The sequence below is a fragment of the Barbus barbus genome (genome assembly GCF_936440315.1).
Source record: "Barbus barbus genome assembly, chromosome: 26".
Lineage (NCBI taxonomy): Eukaryota > Metazoa > Chordata > Actinopteri > Cypriniformes > Cyprinidae > Barbus > Barbus barbus.
This window is the reverse complement of record NC_136754.1, coordinates 11,296,298-11,316,882: the sequence shown is the minus strand read 5'-3', so window position 1 is coordinate 11,316,882 and position 20,585 is coordinate 11,296,298. Positions and strand designations below refer to the sequence as shown.

At 36.9% G+C, this 20,585-nt stretch overlaps 1 protein-coding gene across 1 annotated transcript in view; it reads left to right on the top strand.

The window, feature by feature from the left end:
* LOC306845808 (astrotactin-1-like) overlaps positions 1–20,585 on the top strand; it is a gene marked incomplete at its 5' end in the record, with an annotated part of 150,731 nt that overhangs the window by 120,541 nt on the left and 9,605 nt on the right. The window contains 4 exons of the mRNA XM_079378786.1: positions 1,492–1,760; positions 2,408–2,541; positions 2,642–2,793; positions 17,133–17,265. Coding sequence (XP_079234912.1) covers positions 1,492–1,760; positions 2,408–2,541; positions 2,642–2,793; positions 17,133–17,265 — 688 coding nt within the window. The remainder of the gene's footprint in view (positions 1–1,491; positions 1,761–2,407; positions 2,542–2,641; positions 2,794–17,132; positions 17,266–20,585) is intronic.

Below are 20,585 nucleotides of genomic sequence, written 5' to 3'. Positions count from 1 at the left end.
ACTGAGAATATCAAAGGCTTTTGCTTCACCGAGAAGAGCTCTGAGCTTAAAGAGACACTAGAGATGACAAGATTTTCTGTGCTTTTTCATGCAAATCAACTGACTAAAATGAAAGTTATCTAATGAGATGTTTTCCTTCACTCTCATGTTTTAATTTGGCCTGCAATGCATCATGCCATAACTGTCAAAACCCAGAGCTGTAGAGAAAATATGTCAAAGCAAATTGGCACACTGTAGAGTGTGCAGCTCTCCCACTGTGTCTCTCTCTCTTCCAGCCCTCCTTATTTCTTCTTCCCTATTTCTTCTTGCTTTTTCATTCTCTCACTCTTGTCTAATTAAAGCACCGGCTAAGCATTTTATTGGTAATGCCTTCTTAATCTACAGCTGGCATCGAATTTGATGAAACACTTTTAACACATTAGTATTTTCTGAGGAGCTCAAGCTTTTCTGATTGGCATCCAAAATGTGCAATTTACAGGCCTTTTAATAACAGACCTTTTTTAAAGAGCTTTGTGCTTTCTTGGCACAGCTACAGTGCTTTTCTTCAAAGGAATACAATGGAAGATACAATTTAGATGATTTAGAATCCTATGAGTAATTAAGAAAGCATTATATTTTGTAATATATATGTTACATATTTTGCAGCAGGGCTTTTGTTGCTTTAATATTAAGTGTACTATGGGGTGCTGCATTTTCATTTCCTTGTGTGTCTCTTATGCAAAATATTTGGCTAAACTTGGCCCATCTGATATTGTGAAAGGCTGAAGGAATAATGGGTTCTCACATTGCATTTTCTTCTCACACTGTTGGCTCATAAAATCTCAGTGTGGTGTGTGTGTGTGTGTCTTTAAAATCTCAAGTGTGTGCCTTTTATTAAAGTGTGCTGCAGTGAAAGGGTATTCCCTAATTGGCTGTTGAGCTTGCTGATTGCTTTTGTATGTGGGGAGGTCTGCAGAGTAAGCAACTGTGAGTTCATATACTTTTGGGATGGGCTTAAAATAGTAGCAAAGCTGTACTCAAAACACTTTCCATTTTAGGCTCAAATGATGATAGAGCAGATGGAACAAATATTGACATGCAATTTGATTTTATTAATTAATAAACATTTATTTTAAGTTTTAATTTTTTTTAAATAACAATTTAAAACATTTATAGTGTTAGTTATAGTATTATATTTATTTTCAGATGATCTTAAAATAGAAGCAAAGCTTCCTAATTTGTCACTTTTATAATGTTATTATTAATAAATGTATTATTAATAATAATACCATCTATTAATAAATATGTATTACTTATATTCATATAATAATATTCATACTTAATAGTTACACAATAATTTTTTGTAATATTTTATAATATATCATATTTTCATATTTGTTGTTACAATTATATTTGTCAACCACGATTCATAATTGAAATGTAATCAATTAAACAGCCCTATTCTAAGGACTCATTTTCAAAACTAAATCATGTTGAATTCTGTTTTTTCAGGAAACTCTCCGTCAGACGAGTCAGAGGAGCGAGACAAAGAGCCACGCACGCTTACTTACCCTGCATACATTGCCAGCCTGCTGGACTCGGGTGCCAAGCGTATGGCGGCGGGGGTGCGCATGGACTGCAGCAGCCAGGGCCAGTGCCCTCTGTCCTGCCACCTCTGCCACATGAGCCCTGGGCCTGCACGTCCTGCAGAGCCTGTGCTGCTCAACATCACTAAAGCCACGCCAATCTACGAGCTGGTCAACAGCAACGAGACCTACCAGGTATCTGTGACTCATAATGTTATACTCTCACCCTGCAGCCCTTGCCAGGTTACCCACTGAAGTTAAGCAGCAATGAGCCAGGCTGGGACACCTCCTTGGGAAAACAAAGGTTGCGGATGGACAATGTGTTAGTGGAGTCGACAGGTGGTCTGTGTGGGACCAATTGCACCAGTACAGAGATGGGAACATTAAAAATAGCAAAATGTAAAAAAAAGAAAAGAAAAAGTCTATTTATCAATTAAACATATCCAGGTGCTATTTACCAGAAATGTAAGCCTAAAGATCAATCAAAAACACATGTATGTATTTATTTGAATGGAAATATAAATACTTGCTAATTTTGTTGGCCCTTTCCACCAAAATAAATTAAAGCATATAGAAATTAACATTTATTTATTTATTTATTTATTTATTCATTCATTCATTCATTCATTCATCCATTCATTCATTTTAATAAATTAGCAATCCTAATTTTTGGTCTGTAAAAATATGCATAATCCAGGTAGATGCTGCACTCTAGTGGTGGTAGAGGACATTTCCCCACTTCTACAGTAAACTTCACTGAGTGTAAAAAATATTAGAATAAGTGTATATAATTAATATTAGAATTAATATGACATGCTCTGCATCTTTGTCTTTTCATGTAGGCTCTGCAAGAGGCCATGATGAGTGTACTGTGGTGTTCTGCTAAAGGTGATGTTATTGATGACTGGTGTCGATGTGACTCCAATGCCTTTGGCACTGATGGACTCCCGACCTGTGCTCCTCTGCCTCAACCAATGTGAGTTTAGGGAATTTACAATTTCTGAAGTGAGGTTTTAAAGTAGAGGTTCAGATCTTTAAGTCATAAATGGTCTTTGTTGATTTTATACTCTTGTCAGGCTCAAGCTGTCCCATTCGTACGAACCTAGCAGTTCATTGGTCATCATAGAATGGAATCATGCAGAGCCACCAATCGGAGTGAGAATTGTTGATTATCTCATCAGTCAAGAGAAGGTGACAGAGCGGACTGATCACTCCAAAGTTGAGACAGGTAGGTAAATTATGATATGAGCTTATACAAAACATTTGAGATGTATAATATCCACATCTAACTGCCTGCCTTTGATGTCTTCTACAAAAAAGGCTAAAAAAGGGAATCAATATCTAATGCCCATTTATTTGGGAAGTAGCTGTGTAATAAGCAGGATAATGTACATTCAGACAGTCATTATCGCAAATTAAAGTCCTTCAGGGCGATACAAGATCCCTCTGCCTCACGCTGGGGTCCTGATCATCCTGTCAGGGTTTATTTTGTGATAATGGCAACTGACTGCTCATAAATATATGAAATCTAAATGAATTTTAATTGGATTTGCCAGCACTAAGTCGGAACCACAAAATGAAATAATGTGGCTGTATGTTATGTTGAAACAATGAAACAATGCAATAAAAAATTCATTAATATTTTATTCCAATATTCCGTTCCTCTGATGCAGAGGCTTTGATTGTGCAATGAAATCCCCCACATAGTTGCCTTAAAATTTACCTCTACCTGGGAATTAAAATAACTATCACAATTTATTGAGAAGAACCCTGCAGTTAAGGGTTGTAAATCTGAGGGACGGCTGTTAAAATAAAGATTAAAGACCATTCCTGAGATAAAGTAAAACAAATGCATAAATTTAGAGGATTACCCAAGTGTTTGGATGTTGACACCATTGTTCCTATTATCGGGGGCTGTAAGCCATATCAGAAGGCAAAGAAACTCCCTAGACAGGGTGATCATTCAAGACGAAACCATGAGAGAAGCCAATGATCACTTTGATTTAGCTTCATAGTTCGGTAGCAGAAAGCAGATAAAAGTGAACTATTCAGCCGGACCATGTGGGAGGGAAGCACGCAAGAAACCATTACTAAAAATAACAAGCGAAAGCACATCTAGAGTTTGCCAAACAACATAATAACAGCTCATCTGTGTCATGGGATCAGATTATTGCAGTCAAATGAGACCAAAATGAAGCGTTTTAGTCTGAATTCAGTGTGAACTGCCCACCTCTTACTCTCGACAGTTGATCATTAGTTCATTCGTTCATAGTTCAGTCATTCTGGCCTGTGATAATTTTGACATATTGTCTGTATTTTCTGCTTTTAAAGTTCTCGATTAAGAATCCCATTTGGCCTCTAAATATTTAATAATCTGAAATACCCTGCAGCATGATCTGAAATACCCTCCATGTTGTGCTTTCACCTTGTTTTAGATTCTAGACAGTGATGTATTTGTGTAATTTTAAAAGAATGAAACAGTTTGAGGTGAATATTAAGTCAATATGTGTCTCACATCTCAGTTCTGGGCATAATGGACATCACATGGGATTTCTCCATGAACATCAAAAACTCTCACCTCAATCAGGGTGAATATATGTTCATTCTAAGCCTCATTTATCAGACATGGTGATCTTGGAAGAAGTCCATGTTATTGTTCTGCCAATTCATTCAGTAAAATGAATATATCCTAACTTGAAAGGCCCTGGCATTCCAAATAGGAGCCTACCTCAGACACACATATGCTTTCTGCCCAGGGCCTTCAACTCTAAAGTTGTGCTTTTCACCTCTCAAGTCCCCTTGGTCTTTGTACTTAGGTACTTACCGTGCTCTATTCCAGCGCCAGAGATTTTATTCCACTTTAGGCGAGAGTTGAAATCGATTTTTAACATAGATGATCAATGTTTCTTCAGAAGGCCTTGAAAGCAGTTCTTGATACTGGACTTGCCGTGCTCCATAAGGACTTAAGACACACATGTGGCTCACTGTTTTGTATGTGTCAGACATATCCGATGATTGTTTCATCTGCTCACAGCTTAAACTGTGAAGTGCTGTAAATACAATGAGAAAGACCACCTTGAAGCTGTGAAGGGCAGAGCAAGAGTTGATTCTGGTAATGATTAGGATTTAAGCCTTTCAGGATGAAGCAAAAATGGTCATATGTTAAATAACTTTGGATGAATATCAGAAACTTTAAATCTAGGACACGTTCCTTTTGCTACCAATTTCCTTTCCTATAGTGAACCTCTGCCAGGGGCTGAATACTGGCAGTGCAAGACTAAAAGTGTAAATAAATATACACTAATGCCATAAAAATGGCATTTGGCTTTGGGTTTGTTTTGTGGGAACCATGAGCCTATTCGACCCCAATTTCCTGTGTCTGTCGAATTTGCTTGAGTTAAAAATAAAAAAAATGGAAGGGGGGAAAAACCTTTTTCTTTTTCTTCTTCTTCTTTTTTTTTTATTTAAATAAAGAAAGAAATGAACTATCCCTATGTACATGTATGTAGTACAAAAAGCACATATACTGTTGTTCAAAGGATTGGGGTTAGTAAGATTTTTTTCTGTTCTTTTTGAATGAAATACATGAATTTTATAAATTAAATTGATAAAAAAATTTCAATGTTATGTTTACAGTGTTACAAAGTGTTACAATTTTTTGTATATATAAAAAAACCTTCGGTCTCTCATAAACTACTGAAAAAAGTATCCAAAGTGTCCAAAATAATATTGTGCCCCACTACTTTCAGTATTGATTATAATAATATTTTTTTTGAAAGATAATGTGACACTACAGACTGGAATAATGGCTGCTTAAAATTCTGATTTGCCATTAGAGGAATAAATCAATTCTAAAATATATACATATAAAAACTGTTATTTTAAACTAAATTCATATTTCACATTATTATTATTATTTTATTTTATTTTTTTACTGTATATTTTAATCAAATAAATCCTTGGTGAGCTTACAAAAAGTTTTTATTTATTTTATTTTATTTTTTAAAGTCTCTTAAAAACATAAAAAAATCACACTGTCTTAAATTTTAAATATTGTATTATACATGTATATTAGTGGGGGAGAGAGATAGAGAAAGTTAAAGAGAGAGAGAATTGAACCCTCGGCTGCGTGTGCTTTGACAATGTAGTCTTTAATGCTTCTGTTGGGTCTTGAAGTCGTTTTATGTGGCAGGCTACTCTGGAACTGCAGCCAAGCAAAATGAAACTCCTGAAGTATAATGATCATTTCCCCCCTGTTATAATGGTTGCTACGCCCTTGTTTATATGTAAATGATTTCAGGCTTACACCTGTATCATTAGCGCTATAAAAGAGACTGATGCAGAGCACATGTCCTCCCACTTTAGCGGTACTTTTACCAAATATAGTGCGGAGTCCCAAACTGTGTTTGCACCGTGACAGCCTTTGGCTTCCCTGTTATATGTTCCTCTATCTTCATCATTCCCCTTTCACTTTAAAGGCATGCCCATTGCCTGTCCTCCTCCACCTCTGTTGTTTTCCTGTCCAAGTTAGACTTCAGACACGTCGTGGCTGTTAAAGTAGAAAAGAACATCATGTTATATCAAGTCCAAATGTGGAATTGTGAAAATGAGATTGATGAGGAGATTATAGTAGAGGTCTTACTCCAAGACAGATACGTATGGGTGTTTCTTTCTCTTTATCCGCAGAAGTAACGTTTTGTTCTTTACAAGCCTCAGATTTAAATGTGGCCAGAACCATCAACTTTTCAGCCTTTTCTGGAAAGTTCAGAATGTACTCCACAGGCTGTCTGAAAACTGATTATAAAACCTTATCCGATTTTCAGGAAACATATGAGGGATTGTCTTAGCTTGTACAAGAATGTCCTTCATTTGCTGCACAAAAACAGAGGCTGTAACTTGCTACCCACGCTGCAAGTCATTACAATCCCCTGTTTATGTTTTACCAGGATTTGTTTGACATGTCTTGCACTAATAGCTCACAAAGCACAGATGTTCTTGTTAACAAATTACCATTTCATTCACCTGACTCAAAGGAATAGTTAACCCAGAAATGAAAATTCTGTGATCATTTACTCACCCTATTGTCATTCCAAACCTGTATGACATACTTTTTTTTCAGTGAAACTTAAAAGAAGATATTTTGAGAAATGTCCCAGTGAATGTTGGGTTACCAACATTCTTCAAAATATCCTCTTTTGTGTTCCATAGAAGAAGGAAAGAAATGCAGGTTTGGAATGACATGAAGGTGAGTGAATGATGACAGATTTTAAATGTTGTTTTAAAATGTTATTTGTTTCCTGTGGAACACACAAGGAAACAAGGAACACAATTCTGAAACATCTTTAGGACTTTTCCAAAGCCAGTTCACAATCTTCCCTGTCAAGTATTTATCGTTATTCACTGATAATCTTCCCTTGCAGTTTGATTTGTGAACTGAATCAATCAGCTCACTTAAAAGAATTGGTTCAAAAGAATGATTTGTTAATGGATCTGATTGACCTGGTTCTCAGGTTCAACTCACTTTTTTGGTCCTTGACTGTAGAGCAAGATTATCAGTGTACAATGGCTTGAATTGTCATCTGTTTCTCATATGACTACAGAAGGAATACGGTAATTTTGGCTTTGTCTTATGATGCTTTTTTTAAAATTTCCTAACTGTTTAACTTTTAGTAGAGAGCGAAAACTAAACTCATAAGTGTCTAAAAATGCTCCTACGTCAGTTTTCTGTAAATCATTGTAACTGTGGACATGCACAGAATTCACTTGGAAAGGGAAAAATCACATTTTTGCACATGAATGACATGAGCCACATTTGCCATACGATTTCCTTCACCACATATACAATGTCTCTTCCTGAAAATGATGTCCAGTGCTTTATTTTGTGTATGGTTGCCTGGAAACTAGATGTGGCTGATTTTACTTTTGTCTGAGGTCAAGCAAATAATAACAGAATTTTCATTGTGAGTGAACTATTCCTGTAAAAACTGACTTGATTTGGATTTTCAAATGTTTACCAGACATGTTTGGAGTTTAAATAATCTGAGTGTGTTAGTGAGAGTGAACCCATTAATAATATAGCAATAGCACACACCGTGAGTCTTTGCCAGTTTTGCATGCTAATAGAGCACTTAATTGGAATCAGGCACACAACGTGACATCATAGCATGTGCTCTTTTCTCTCATGGTGTGGGAACCGAGTAAATGGGAAGTCTGCCTTCAGTCATCTCACCCCAACCAGACACGCTGTGAAAACAAACAGCTTTCCCCGCCAGACTGATGTCAGGACTTTGATCGCACAATAACAGCCGGGTTTACTCGAGGGTCATAGGGACATAACATCCTACCCATAAACACACACGCTCTCTCCCACAGGTGGCATAAAGAACCGGGTGCCACACTTCCCCTAGTAAAGCAGAGGGACCTTGCCTCCAAGCAGCGGGCAAGACAAGAGCTTCTGAAAAAATAAAAAATAAAGGCAATGTTTTTCCCGAATAGGTGGAAGACACAGTTTCACTCCTGAGGAATGTTTCCGTTGCATGGCTCCTGGAGGATGATCTCACTCCGTGTCTGTGAGCAGGGTCAGGTTCTGGAGCCTGAGCAGGTGCACTGCGGAAGCTGGCACTGATCACACTGATTCACTCATACTCCCACAAATCTGGGTGTCTGTGCGTGCACATACTTTTGGACAGGTATTTAACTCTGTGTTATGAGCTGTTTTCGTTTGGGTGGGTGCTTTTACATTTGCACATGTACTGTATGTATGTATGTGTGTGTGTGTGTGTGTGTGTATGTCTGAGAATGTTTATTCCATTACTCCAGTCTTCAGTGTCACATGATTCTTCTAAAATCATTCTAATATGCTGATTTGGTGCTCAAGATGTCTTATTATTCTCATTGAACCAAATTTCCAACAGAATAGCATTTATTTGAAATAGAAATTCTTTGTAAAATTAGAAATATCTTTTCTGTCGCTGTTGATCAATTTAATGCATCCTTGCAAAATAAAATCATTAATTACTTTTTTCTTTATTTTTTTTATCTTACTGACCCCAAACCTTGTAAAACAATCTATTTATTTCCAAGTTTTAATTAGATTTTGAATCTCAGATTTACCTTGTGACTCCACTGTGTGTGATCATTTTGCATCTTAGGATCACAATAGTCCAAAATAATAAAAACATGTTGTCTCCTCCTGTTATTGGAACTCGAGGGCCTTAAGGTTTCTATCCAGGCAGATGATTTTATGATGTACAGTATCTGATCTACAGGTTTAACAGAAATGAAGATGGTTTGAGCTGTGCTATAAAAGCCCACCTCCACGTATTTGAAATGCTTATTTGGTCTGGAGCCATTAACGTGCTGCCGGGCAACAACCACATGGCCTCTGTTTATAATTAATATGAAATTACACATTCTTACATCTTTAAAGGAACAGTTAACCTAAAAATTATATTTTGCTTAAAATATACTTACCCTCAGGCCATCAAAGATGTTGATGAGTTTATTTCTTAATCTGAACAGATTTGGAGAAATTTAGCATTACGTCACTTGCTCCCCAGTGGATCCACTGCAATGAATGGATGCCATCAGAATGAAAGTACAAACAGCTGATTAAAAACATCACAGTAATCCAAAAGTAATTTGTTTTTCTCCAGTCCATTAATCAATGTCTGAAGAGAAAGGCTTCATATTTGAAATAAGCTTTAAAAAAAACAGTTGCTTCTGGCCAATAGAGGCTGACATTTTTTCGGGAATCCCGCGGGTTGGGAAACAAAATCGCTACGAATCACGTGATTGGGACGGGAGAGAAACCGGGCGGGACTGGGAATAGTAATTATATACCCAACTTTATACACAAATATACCATTTATATAAATAAACTACAAACTGTATATTTTAATTCTGAACTCAATTCTAGTTGCCCTGTCTCTTTATGCTCTCCTCCTGTTTGCTTTGGTGTGGCTGGTTAAGTGAACGACGCAGTGCGTGACAGACAGATTGTTAACGGCTGGTCTATGTGGTAATATCCAAACGCTCACCTATCATTCGTCGGCCTCAAATATGGCTTTTCATCTGAAAGATGTAGTAGCAACTTTACATGGCCGCTCATTATGATGTTAACCTAGAGAAATGTGTGCTATTGAAGTGTTTGTGTGGAGAGTGGAAGCTGAATAGCGCGCTCGCTGCAGGACAGGTGCCGGTGAGCTCATTTGCTCTTAAAATCTCTGTATAATTTTTGGTCATACGGATAAAAGTAGCCTTTTATCTGTAAAGACTCTACGTTTATTTGTGTGCATTCAGAATAACAACGAAACGTTGCGCTTTAAAGCAAACAGGATGCTCTTTAGGTCTCTGAAATTCCAAATAGAAAACGTGTGTGTTAGCATGGATGATTTGCATGAAATGTAATGTGTGCAACACTGTGCATAAACTGGCTTTCAGTTCAATATAATAACAAAAAACTACATTTTGGGTTTTTATTCAACTAGAAGCATTGGTTTGAAGTTAAAAACAATGATGGATTTATTTATTACAAACACAGCTTTTTGTTTTGCAAGATGTTGATTGATGGACTGGACTGTATTTATGAGCTGTTTGGGTCCTCATTTTGACGGCACCCATTCACTGCAGAGTATCCATTGGTGAGTGAATGATGTAATGCTACATTTTTCCAAATCTGTTCCGATGGAGAAACAAACTCATCTACATGGCCTCAGGTTGAATGAATTGTATGCCTATGCTTTCTAGTCTAATGATTTATTGCAGTGTAATGTTTAATATTAGACAACTTTTTGACTATATACACTGACCAAAATTATAAACGCAACACTTTTGTTTTTGCCCCATTTTTCATGAGCTGAACTCAAAGATCTAAGACTTTTTCTAAGTACACAAAAGGCCTATTTCTCTCAAATATTGTTCACAAATCTGTGTTAGTGAGCACTTCTCCTTTGCCGAGATAATCCACCTCACAGGTCTGGCATATCAAGATGCTGATTAGAGAGCATGATTATTGCACAGGTGTGCCTTAGGCTGGCCACAATAAAAGGCCATTCTAAAATGTGCAGTTTTATCACATGCCACAGATGTCGCAAGTTTTGAGGGAGCATGCAATTGGCATGCTGACTGCTGGAATGTCCACCAGAGCTGTTGCCCGTGAATAGAATGTTAAATTCTCTACCATAAGCCATCTCCAAAGGCGTTTCAGAGAATTTGGTAGTACATCCAACCGGCCTCACAACCACAGACCATGTGTAACCACACCAGCCCAGGACCTCCACATCCAGCATCTTCACCTCCAAGATTGTCTGAGACCAGCCACAATGCAACAATCGGTTTGCATAACCAAAGAATTTCTGCACAAACTGTCAGAAACAGAGAAGCTCATCTGCATGCTCTTCGTCCTCATCAGGGTCTCGACCTGACTACAGTTCGTCATCGTAACCGACTTGAGTGGGCAAATGCTCACATTCGATGGCGTCTGGCACTTTGGAGAGGTGTTCTCTTCACGGATGAATCCCTGTGTTCACTGTACAGGGCAGATGGCAGACAGTGTGTATGGCGTCGTGTGGGTGAGCGGTTTGCTGATGTCAACGTTTTGGATCGAGTGGCCCATGGTGGCGGTGGGGTTATGGTATGAGCAGGCGTATGTTATGGACAACAAACACAGGTGCATTTTATTGATGGGATTTTGAATGCACAGAGATACCGTGATGAGATCCTGAGGCCCGTTGTTGTGCCATTCATCCACAACCATCATCTCATGTTGCAGCATGATAACGCACAGCCCCATGTTGTAAGGATCTGTACACAATTCCTGGAAGCTGAAAACATGGCCTTGCATGGCCAGCATACTCACCGGACATGTCACCAATTGAGCATGTTTGGGATGCTCTGGATCAGCATATACGACAGCATGTTCCAGTTCCTGCCAATATCCAGCAACTTCGCACAGCCATTGAAGAGGAGTGAACCAACATTTCACAGGCCACAATCAACAACCTGATCAACTCTATGCGAAGAAGATGTGTTGCACTGCGTGAGGCAAATGGTTGTCACACCAGATACTGACAGGTTTTCGGATCCTCCAATACAGTAAAACTGCACATTTTAGAGTGGCCTTTTATTGTGGCCAGCCTAAGGCACATCTGTGCAATAATCATGCCGTCTAACCAGCATCTTGATATGCCACACCTGTTAGGTGGATGGATTATCTCGGCAAAGGAGAAGTGTTCACTAACACTGATTTAGACAGATTTGTGAACAATATTTGAGAGAAATAGGCCTTTTGTGCACATAGAAAAAGTCTTAGATCTTTGAGTTCAGCTCATGAAAAATGGGGGCAAAAAAAAAGTGTTGTGTTTATAATTTTGGTTATTAGTTAAAAATAAGTAATTTTGGTTATCAGTACTTGACTCTGATTGGTCAATCGCAGCAATCAGTGATATAAAATAGTATTCAAATAAGGTCTATTCTTTATTATTAATTTGTTTGTGGTCATTTAGTCAGAATCAAATTTATACTTGGTTCCCCTACAATTTTGAACAATTGGTCACGTCTTTATGTGTTGTGATTTTATGATTACCTCAGATGTTTACAGTTTTTATGAGTAGAAGTTATGATTGTTATATGTTTTATAATCTGTTTAAGATGACCGATTGCTGTATCTCGTTTTGGACCAATTCTTTTTTTCAAATGTGTTCTTTGTATTTTCTCATTATGCACTCTTTTGGGGGACTTTCTTTGGTGTGTTTGGTGTTTAGTCACATTTAGTATATAAACATGTCTTCCAGGCATTTTTCTTACCTTTACAGCACATGAAGGCTAAGTGTTATCACCTGCTGGTTGCTGTCAAGTGTGGGAGTATATCAAATTGTAGGAAAGAGTATGTATCACAATTTAATCGAAGCTGAGCGGCAGCTGAGCTCTTAGCAGTGCTATGACGTAGATGGCAAGTGTAACATCTATATCAAAAGCTCTTTGCACGAAAATGAAAGCAGATTAAAGAGTTTTAGTTTTTTACTCCCATCCAAGTAAACTCTGTATAACGCTAAGACCCACCTTTCCTCTTGCTACAATTAACCTTTTATATCCTCTTTTTGTCTAAGAAGACAATATGTTCCACGTGGGAGATCGAGTCTGTTAATCATTTTTGCGGAGGAAATGCCAAGAATTGATACATTACAAACCATTGTTATCCATCGCTCGCTCTCTGTTCATCAAAGTAGACAACGAAGGCCAGATGTTGTTTGTAGAGTACTTTGCTGGGCTGCCACGTGTGTTTGGTACCAGAGCGTTGCTGTTTAATCGAACTGGTAAAACTTCCAGCTCTTTGGATACGGAGCTGCTCCTGTGATGGATTTGGAGTTGTGTAATTGATATGTTTACCTGTTCAACAGAAACAAAAGATCATCTATATGTGTGGTCAGGCTCAGGCTGTTCCCAGAGTCTAATAGAAGCTTTCTTCTCTTTCTTGCTTTCTTTTTTGATTTTAGTTGTAGTTTAGAAAGAAAGTTCTCCCTGTATGTGTGGCAAAGGGCAGGTTCTCTTTCTTTCTTTCTTTCTTTCTTTCTTTCTTTCTTTCTTTCTTTCTTTCTTTCTTTCTTTACATCACTCCCCCAGTTCTCTAATATAAATCTTTTATTTTTCTTCTTGGCTTTCTTCAGTCCTTCCTTCTATCATATTCTCTAATAGAATTCTTCCTCTATATGTGTGGCCAAGGGTCTCATAAAATTAGACCTTCCTTCCTTCCTTCCTTCCTTCCTTCCTTCATTTCCTAATTTCTTCGCCTGTCTGTCTCTGTGTCTCTTTGTGCTTGCTCTGTGTCCTCTGCTACAGTATGGTTTAAGTTATACACATTCAGCTTCCTGGTTCACTGCAGGGGAGAAACCGTAATGTGTATGTGGCTAACAACAAATCAGTTTAGAGGAGACATATGGCAAACATTGTGGAAAAGCTTTAGGCTCAAAACACTAGCAGCTCACATGAGTCCAGTTCACAGCTGTTGCCTCTGAATGTTTTTAATGGAATCCTCTGTATTTCATAGGCAAAACAAATATTTTTGTGCACCATGGCTCAGTGTTTACCATACACACGTGTATTTCAATCAAGGTTTATGTTCTCTTTTTATCCACAGTTGATTTATCTTGTTTCAGTAATGCACAAATCTGATACTTACATCAAGGTATTGATGTTTCTGAGGCTAAATGTGCTGTAGGAGTCATTTGAGAAATGTTGTCTTTGGCTCAGATATTGAGAGAAGGGTCTTGCCTTGACCTACTGAAAATATTATGCACTCTAAGACAACATCTTTTAGTCCTCCCGTTGGTTGGCTGGTTTTTACATATATGATGCCAGATCTTTTATGAAAATTCATTTTCTTCTTTCACTAACAACATCTGCTTAAAACACTAAATGCTTTAGTTGAGTGTTTTTCTGTAAATTTAACCATGCCATTTATTTATTTGTAATTCTGGATAAATCAGAGGAACATTAATTGGCATGTTTTTCAATCCCTAAATGAGGTCATTCTAGGACAGGGTATTCCCAAATAAATGTTCACCTACCACATGTATTATTCTCTGTATAAGACCATGTCAAAGTGCTTTCACATGTTTGAACTGTTTATACATTTGAAAAGTTTCTTTCTGCCAAAGGATAGATGGAGCAAGCCAGGTGTCATCTTCAATGCTTTCCATTGTGCTGTATGAAGTCATGTTCTGATATTTTCAAGTTTTGATTCAGTTGGCAGACCTCTTCCCTTCAGCAAATAGATGTTTTTGTTTGTGTTTTCTTTTTTAATGAAATGTTGCATATAGAAGTTTTTTATTTGATTTGGACTTGCGTGTATCATTTCTTCAACGTTGAGCGTGATTCTCCTCAAAAATGTCTTGCAAATTCTCTTGGATAGGTTGGGATCCTTTACCTGGCTGGACCTTGATGTTTTAACAAGGTAATGAGAATCAGAGATGGTTTTTGGTTAAAGCCCATGAAAGTTTAACAGAGGGCAGCCAGGCATCATAGTGTGGTCATGTCAACCCAGGCCTTTCCCGTTAAAAAATGGGACTGAGGCATGAGAATGGAACATGATGAAAGAGTATAAATTCAGCTGTATTTGCCAGACACCTGTATTTGTAACCATTGTCAGACAAACTTTAGATTGATAAAGAGGTGGGGATATCTTGATAGGTATTTTTTTATTTTTTATTTAGCTTATTATTATTTTGATATCACCATTTGTCAAAGAGAGTTAAAGTGTCAAGGACCACATTTGTTTCAGTGTCTTATGGAAACACTGCACACAGTTGATACTGATGACTTTAGTTATGTGGACAGTTTATTGGAAACCTTTTTCCTGCAGACCTGTTGCTGTAGGGAACTGGACTGGAAGTTTCCATGCCAGTGCATGACGACACTTAAAATGGAGAAAATGAGTATGAATCGAAAAAAAAAAATGATTAAAGTGTTAAGCTTAAGAAACAAGGTATGGATACTGAACTTAAATTATACTGGCAATATTCGTTTAGTCACCATAATGCTATTCGTTTATTGCATGATTTACCATCCTTTATAAAGAAAACGTCTTTATCATCTTCCTTAGAAAAGTCATAAATTTCAAGTCCTAAATTTCTCCCTTCTGTGTTGTTTTCTGAGAACTACACCAACAGGTTTGCCAGGGGGCTTGTCAGTGTTTGCCAAGGTCACAGTGAGTTTCTGATGTACTTTTTTTTTAAATATATATTTTTTAGATCATAAGAATAATTTATGTTTAAAACATTATTTATTTATTAAATTAGTTTAATTGAATTAAATTATTGGAAGCCCAATAAAAGAGGTAATTGTGACTTTTTATCTAATAGTTCAGACTATTAGAAATAAACTATTAGAAATAAAATTGTGAGAAATAAACTCAGACCGGTGAGAAATAAAATTGTGAGATACAAAGTCAGAAGTCGCAATTATGAGAAGTCACACAATTTATTTTTTTTTGATGTCGGAAACTAAAAACAGAATGGCAAAGTGCAATCTTCTGAGATGTAAACTCAAAATTGTAAGATAAAAAGTCACAATTACCTTTTTAATTATTTTATACTGTGGTGGAAACGGGCTTCCAGATAAATGTAATATAAATTATTTTAACATGTTAAAAAAAAACAGTGAGCAGCCAAATCACTTCGTACTCCACTGTTCCCATTCAGTATTCCCACAAAAAAGTCCCATAAATAATCTTAAAAAATCATAAATGGTACACAATTTACATCTCATAAAAACACACTTGTGAAATTTTCCACACTCATCAAAGTTTTATTGCCTTTTTACAAAATTTCACCTTTTTTTCAACACAAAACAGAGATGTTAGAGCTTGTTGTCGGTGGAACTGTCTTTGACTGGATAAACATGACCTGAACTGTTGCAGTTCCTCACAATGTCACTTTTCATTAACGTCAGCGCATGTGTTCCTCGACTCTCTACTCCACAAGCACTGTAAATACTTACTGGTGACAGCAAGCACATAATCACACACACTCTTATCCCCTCCGTGTTTATCCTGGCATCGTGTTCTCAGAAGCCTGGTATTTTTGAAAAGGAGGCCTCCAGGAAGACAAGCAGGGTGACCACCACTTTTAAAAGGTTCCCCATCCACAGACGGGAGGGGGAACCTTTCATAGCACACGAGGCGCCTGTGCTCATGTCCTGTGACGCATGCAGGCCACCTGGGTAAACAGTCTTCCTGTCCACTTCTTAATAAGAAAGGCAAAGCACATCAGCTCCACAGGTGACTTGTGTATGGGTTCTTTATTTGGTTTTAGATGGCAGACACTCATAGCTCGATCTGGGTCACGCGTCTGGTGTGAAATCAAACCACTGACATCTTCTCCGGTCAAAATGTCCAAACCACAGGGTCTCCATCTCTGGAAGGTTCAAGGTGTTCCACTGACCAGGGGAAGTAGGGAAACACTTGTTTTCATAGCATTGGGTCAGGCAGGGGTTTTCAGGGTGAGGGAAATCCTCATGCAAAACAGCGTCCTGTGTTCCCATTGCAGAGGCTTTCCTGAGAAGATGGGGCTGTTTTGCTGATGTTTGTTTTCCCTGCACATGCATGGTTGTCTCCTAATAACATATCATTAATCATACTTGATTAGAGACACTTAAAACTAAACAAACAAACAGTTTGTTTTAAATGGTTTGGTGGCCTAAAAACATGGGAGATCAAAACGGGTTATTAGGTCCTGTAAACTTGTGTTTATGTGCGTGTGTGTGTGTAGGTTTATATATCCTAGTGGGGACTTACACCTGAATACACACAGACTCATGGGAACTCGTGTCACGGCGGGGACCTAAATTGAGGTCCCCATGGGTACAAAAGCTTATACATCATACAGAATGAGTTTTTTTTTTGAGAAAGTAAAAATGCACAAAGTTTACTGTAATGGGTAGGTTTAGGTGTAGGGTGATAGAAAATATTTGTACAGTATAAGAACCATTACGCCTATGGAGAGTCCCTACAAGGATAGCTGACCAGATGTGTGTGTGTGTGCGCTAAACAAAGTCTTCTCCTTTTCACAGAGACCATGTTGAGTTTCGTGGATGACATCATGTCAGGGGCCAAATCTCCGTGTGTGATGCTCGGCGACATCCCTGATCCCCTCTCCTCTATCTCCTTGATCGTACGCTGTCTGGAGCCAGACATTACATATATGTGAGTTCCTGCTGCTATATAACGGGACTAAAAAAACGAATGACTTTATTTGCCCCATTTTTTTTTTCAAAATAGCAGCATTTGCACTTTGAAATGAATCAGAGAATTAATTATGATAATGTTTTTAACACAAATGTGTCATTTAATTTGATTTTCTCTTGATTTTATCAAAATTATATTAAATTGTCACCCACTACCCTTAAAACCACCTGTCCTATCATAACGTTATATTGATATAAATTCAGTTTGTTATGCATGTTGTAATAATAATAATAATAATACAATCTATATCAAAAGGCATTGGGTGTATTATTATTATTATTATTATTTTATCAGTTTATTATTATCATTTTCAACATGCATATCAGAATATTGTATGATAATAATAATAATAATAATAAATATTATATATTATTATTAGTACTGTCAAATCGATTAATCGTGATTAATCACATCCAAAATAAAAGTTTGTTTACATAATATATGTATATAAATCATATATAAATATTCACATATGTGTGTATGGATATATATATACAGTGGGGCAAATAAGTATTTGATACACTGCCGATTTTTAAAGTTTTTCCACTTACAAAGAATGGAGAGATCTGTAATTTTCATCGTAGGTACGCCTCAACTGTGAGAGACAGAATATTAAAAAAAAAAAACAATCCAGAAAATCACATTGTATGATTTTTGAATAATTAGTTTCCATTTTATTTATCCATTTTATTTATCTATTTAATTGATTGATCGACAGCACTAGTAGTAGTAGTAGTGGTATAAATTTTTGTAATATAGTTAGTCACTCAGGCCTCATGTTCACAGCATTTCTTATTGTAAATATTATGCCAGGTTTTTTCAGCATGGAACACCTGTTTCCTTGACTTTTCCTCACGTGGCAGAGAAACAGTCACTTGGAGTTCAGTAAGAAACAAAACATAAAGGCCCCACTTTTGGCTGGATGATTGGACTTGAACTTTGAACTGACGTTGAGTTGCATGTCTTCAGTCAGATGAGGGATTTTAATATCTGCGTGAGTCTAAGCAATTACATCCAACTAAGGCTGTGAAAATCTGATAACGATTCGTGTAAAATATGTCTGGAGCACTTCTTACCTATGTCAATTTTCCAATATCAGTAGTTGATTTAGAATGTGCTTTTCAGTAAATGGCTTGGCAGTGTCTGTAGCAGGTAAGGAACATTCTTGGAAAATGTAATTTAGTCCAATCATCACTTTTGTATAAAAGCTGGTGACATCAGCCCAACGTCTTCTATTGGATGTGGTAATTGCGTTGGGGGCCCCTGTCTGTTTCGACTCTCTTGGATAGTTGTTTCGTGACGTACTACATCCTTTTTTCAGGAACGTTCATTTTTATGCCACTGGGAAGAACATGGTCTGCGCGCCCAGTAAGACCGATTCAAATTGGGCTAGTTTTACATGCTTGAGATACAGCTGGGAAAACATTTCATACTCTGGAATGGTTTGAAAGTGAGTCAAAGGGTGCACTTCGTGGTAATTGCAGAACCAGCAATAGAAAGATTGATGCGTTAAAGGGAGATGCATATAACTAGAAAAGTTTCAAGTAAACATTTGACATTAGTAGCATATTGTGAGAGTATATGAAAAACAGGAACCACAATATACGATGAATAACAATGCTCAAAGGAAACTTAATAAAAAAGTAAATTATGATATAAATTAGTGGCCCTTCAAATGTCTAATAGTAATGAAAAAATAATAGTATACAATAGCATAATAGTAAATGATCATATTATATTAACATACAAAAATGGACACTACTACTACTAATAATAATAATAATCACCATCATAAATAAATCAATGGTTCTCACTGGAGGGTTGTGACTCTAAAATGGGCAATCTGTTTAATGATAAGAAAAATAATATATTTGTATAGTGAATTAATATTAAATTCTATGAATTGTATTATATTATATAAACATAAAAACACTTCTACTACTAATAATAATAATTATAATCACCATCATAAATACATATGTTAAAAATGTTTAAACACACCATAAAAGCATTTGTTATTGCATATAAAAAAAGATTTACATTTGTATTTGTACTCTAACCCCTGAAGTCTGCAAACATCTGTCTTTGGCTCTGTTGTCTCTGTTAAACACATTGCAGCTTTCACGTGGGTATTCGATCATGTAGGTGCTTGAATTTAAACGCCCGGCTACCTTTCCTCCTGATTTCCTGTGCTACATGTCCTGCACATATGCAGGCAGTTAGCGCACACATGCATTGTGAACACACCAACCCACAGGGAGGATTGGGTCCTCCTTACTATACCTCTTTCCAAATGTTTTTGATATTTGGCCGTTGTTCAAAGAAGCACGGATTGTCTTTATATTAGTTATGGACCTGTTCAGTGTTATTGTCAGCTTCATTTCAGAGTTTTAGGGTTAAAGAAAAATACAGTGGGGTCCAAAAGTCTGAGACCGCTAGTGAAAATTATTCTGTTTAGCATCATTTTTGGTTTTTTTATTTTAACATTTTTTAAAATGTAAAATGACATCAACAAAAATATTGAATTGAATTTCCTATTTATTAATTTATTAATTATATTAGACTTTATTTTCACAGCTATCACCAAACATGTGCATGGAATCTAAACATAGTTAATATTAGTAACTAAGTTATTATTATTATTATTTTAAGAGAAAAGAATATATGCAACCCTTGAAGAGCAGTTTAGACTGCATGAACCCCTCTTCATCCATAAATCACACATATAAGAGCGGCTCATGTTTCCCCACCTCACATGCACTCTCCGCTTGGAGGATCTCACTGCTGCTATACTGCAGGTGGTAGCTGTTTATAATATCTTCCACTAGATGGGGATATCGCTCAACTTAATCTTTACAACCTGTGCCTCATAGCCCGCAGCATATATCATCAGTGATAAAGTAATTGCAGCAATGTTTTAGGAGTGAGTGGGTACACCGCCACAGCTGCTTGCTATTGTTCAGTTCAGTTGTCTGCACTTAAGGTATCCTCAAATCAAAGCCATGAGCTGAAGGTAAACTCATGCTTATGTAATGGGAGTGGTGCAGTCATGCATTTTGATTTTAATGGTGGCATATGCTGTTATATGATTACATAATTCACACACTGAAACAATTTGTTCACTCTGAACTTCAAAGGGCTCCAAAAAAGGTAATGGTTCATAATTTCCGAGATCCATTTGAAAGTGTTATTTCCAACTGAATAAAGGAATAAATCCAAATACACTTCTTTATTCATTTAACCTTAACCCTGACCTTTATTTTGATAAATGTTATTGT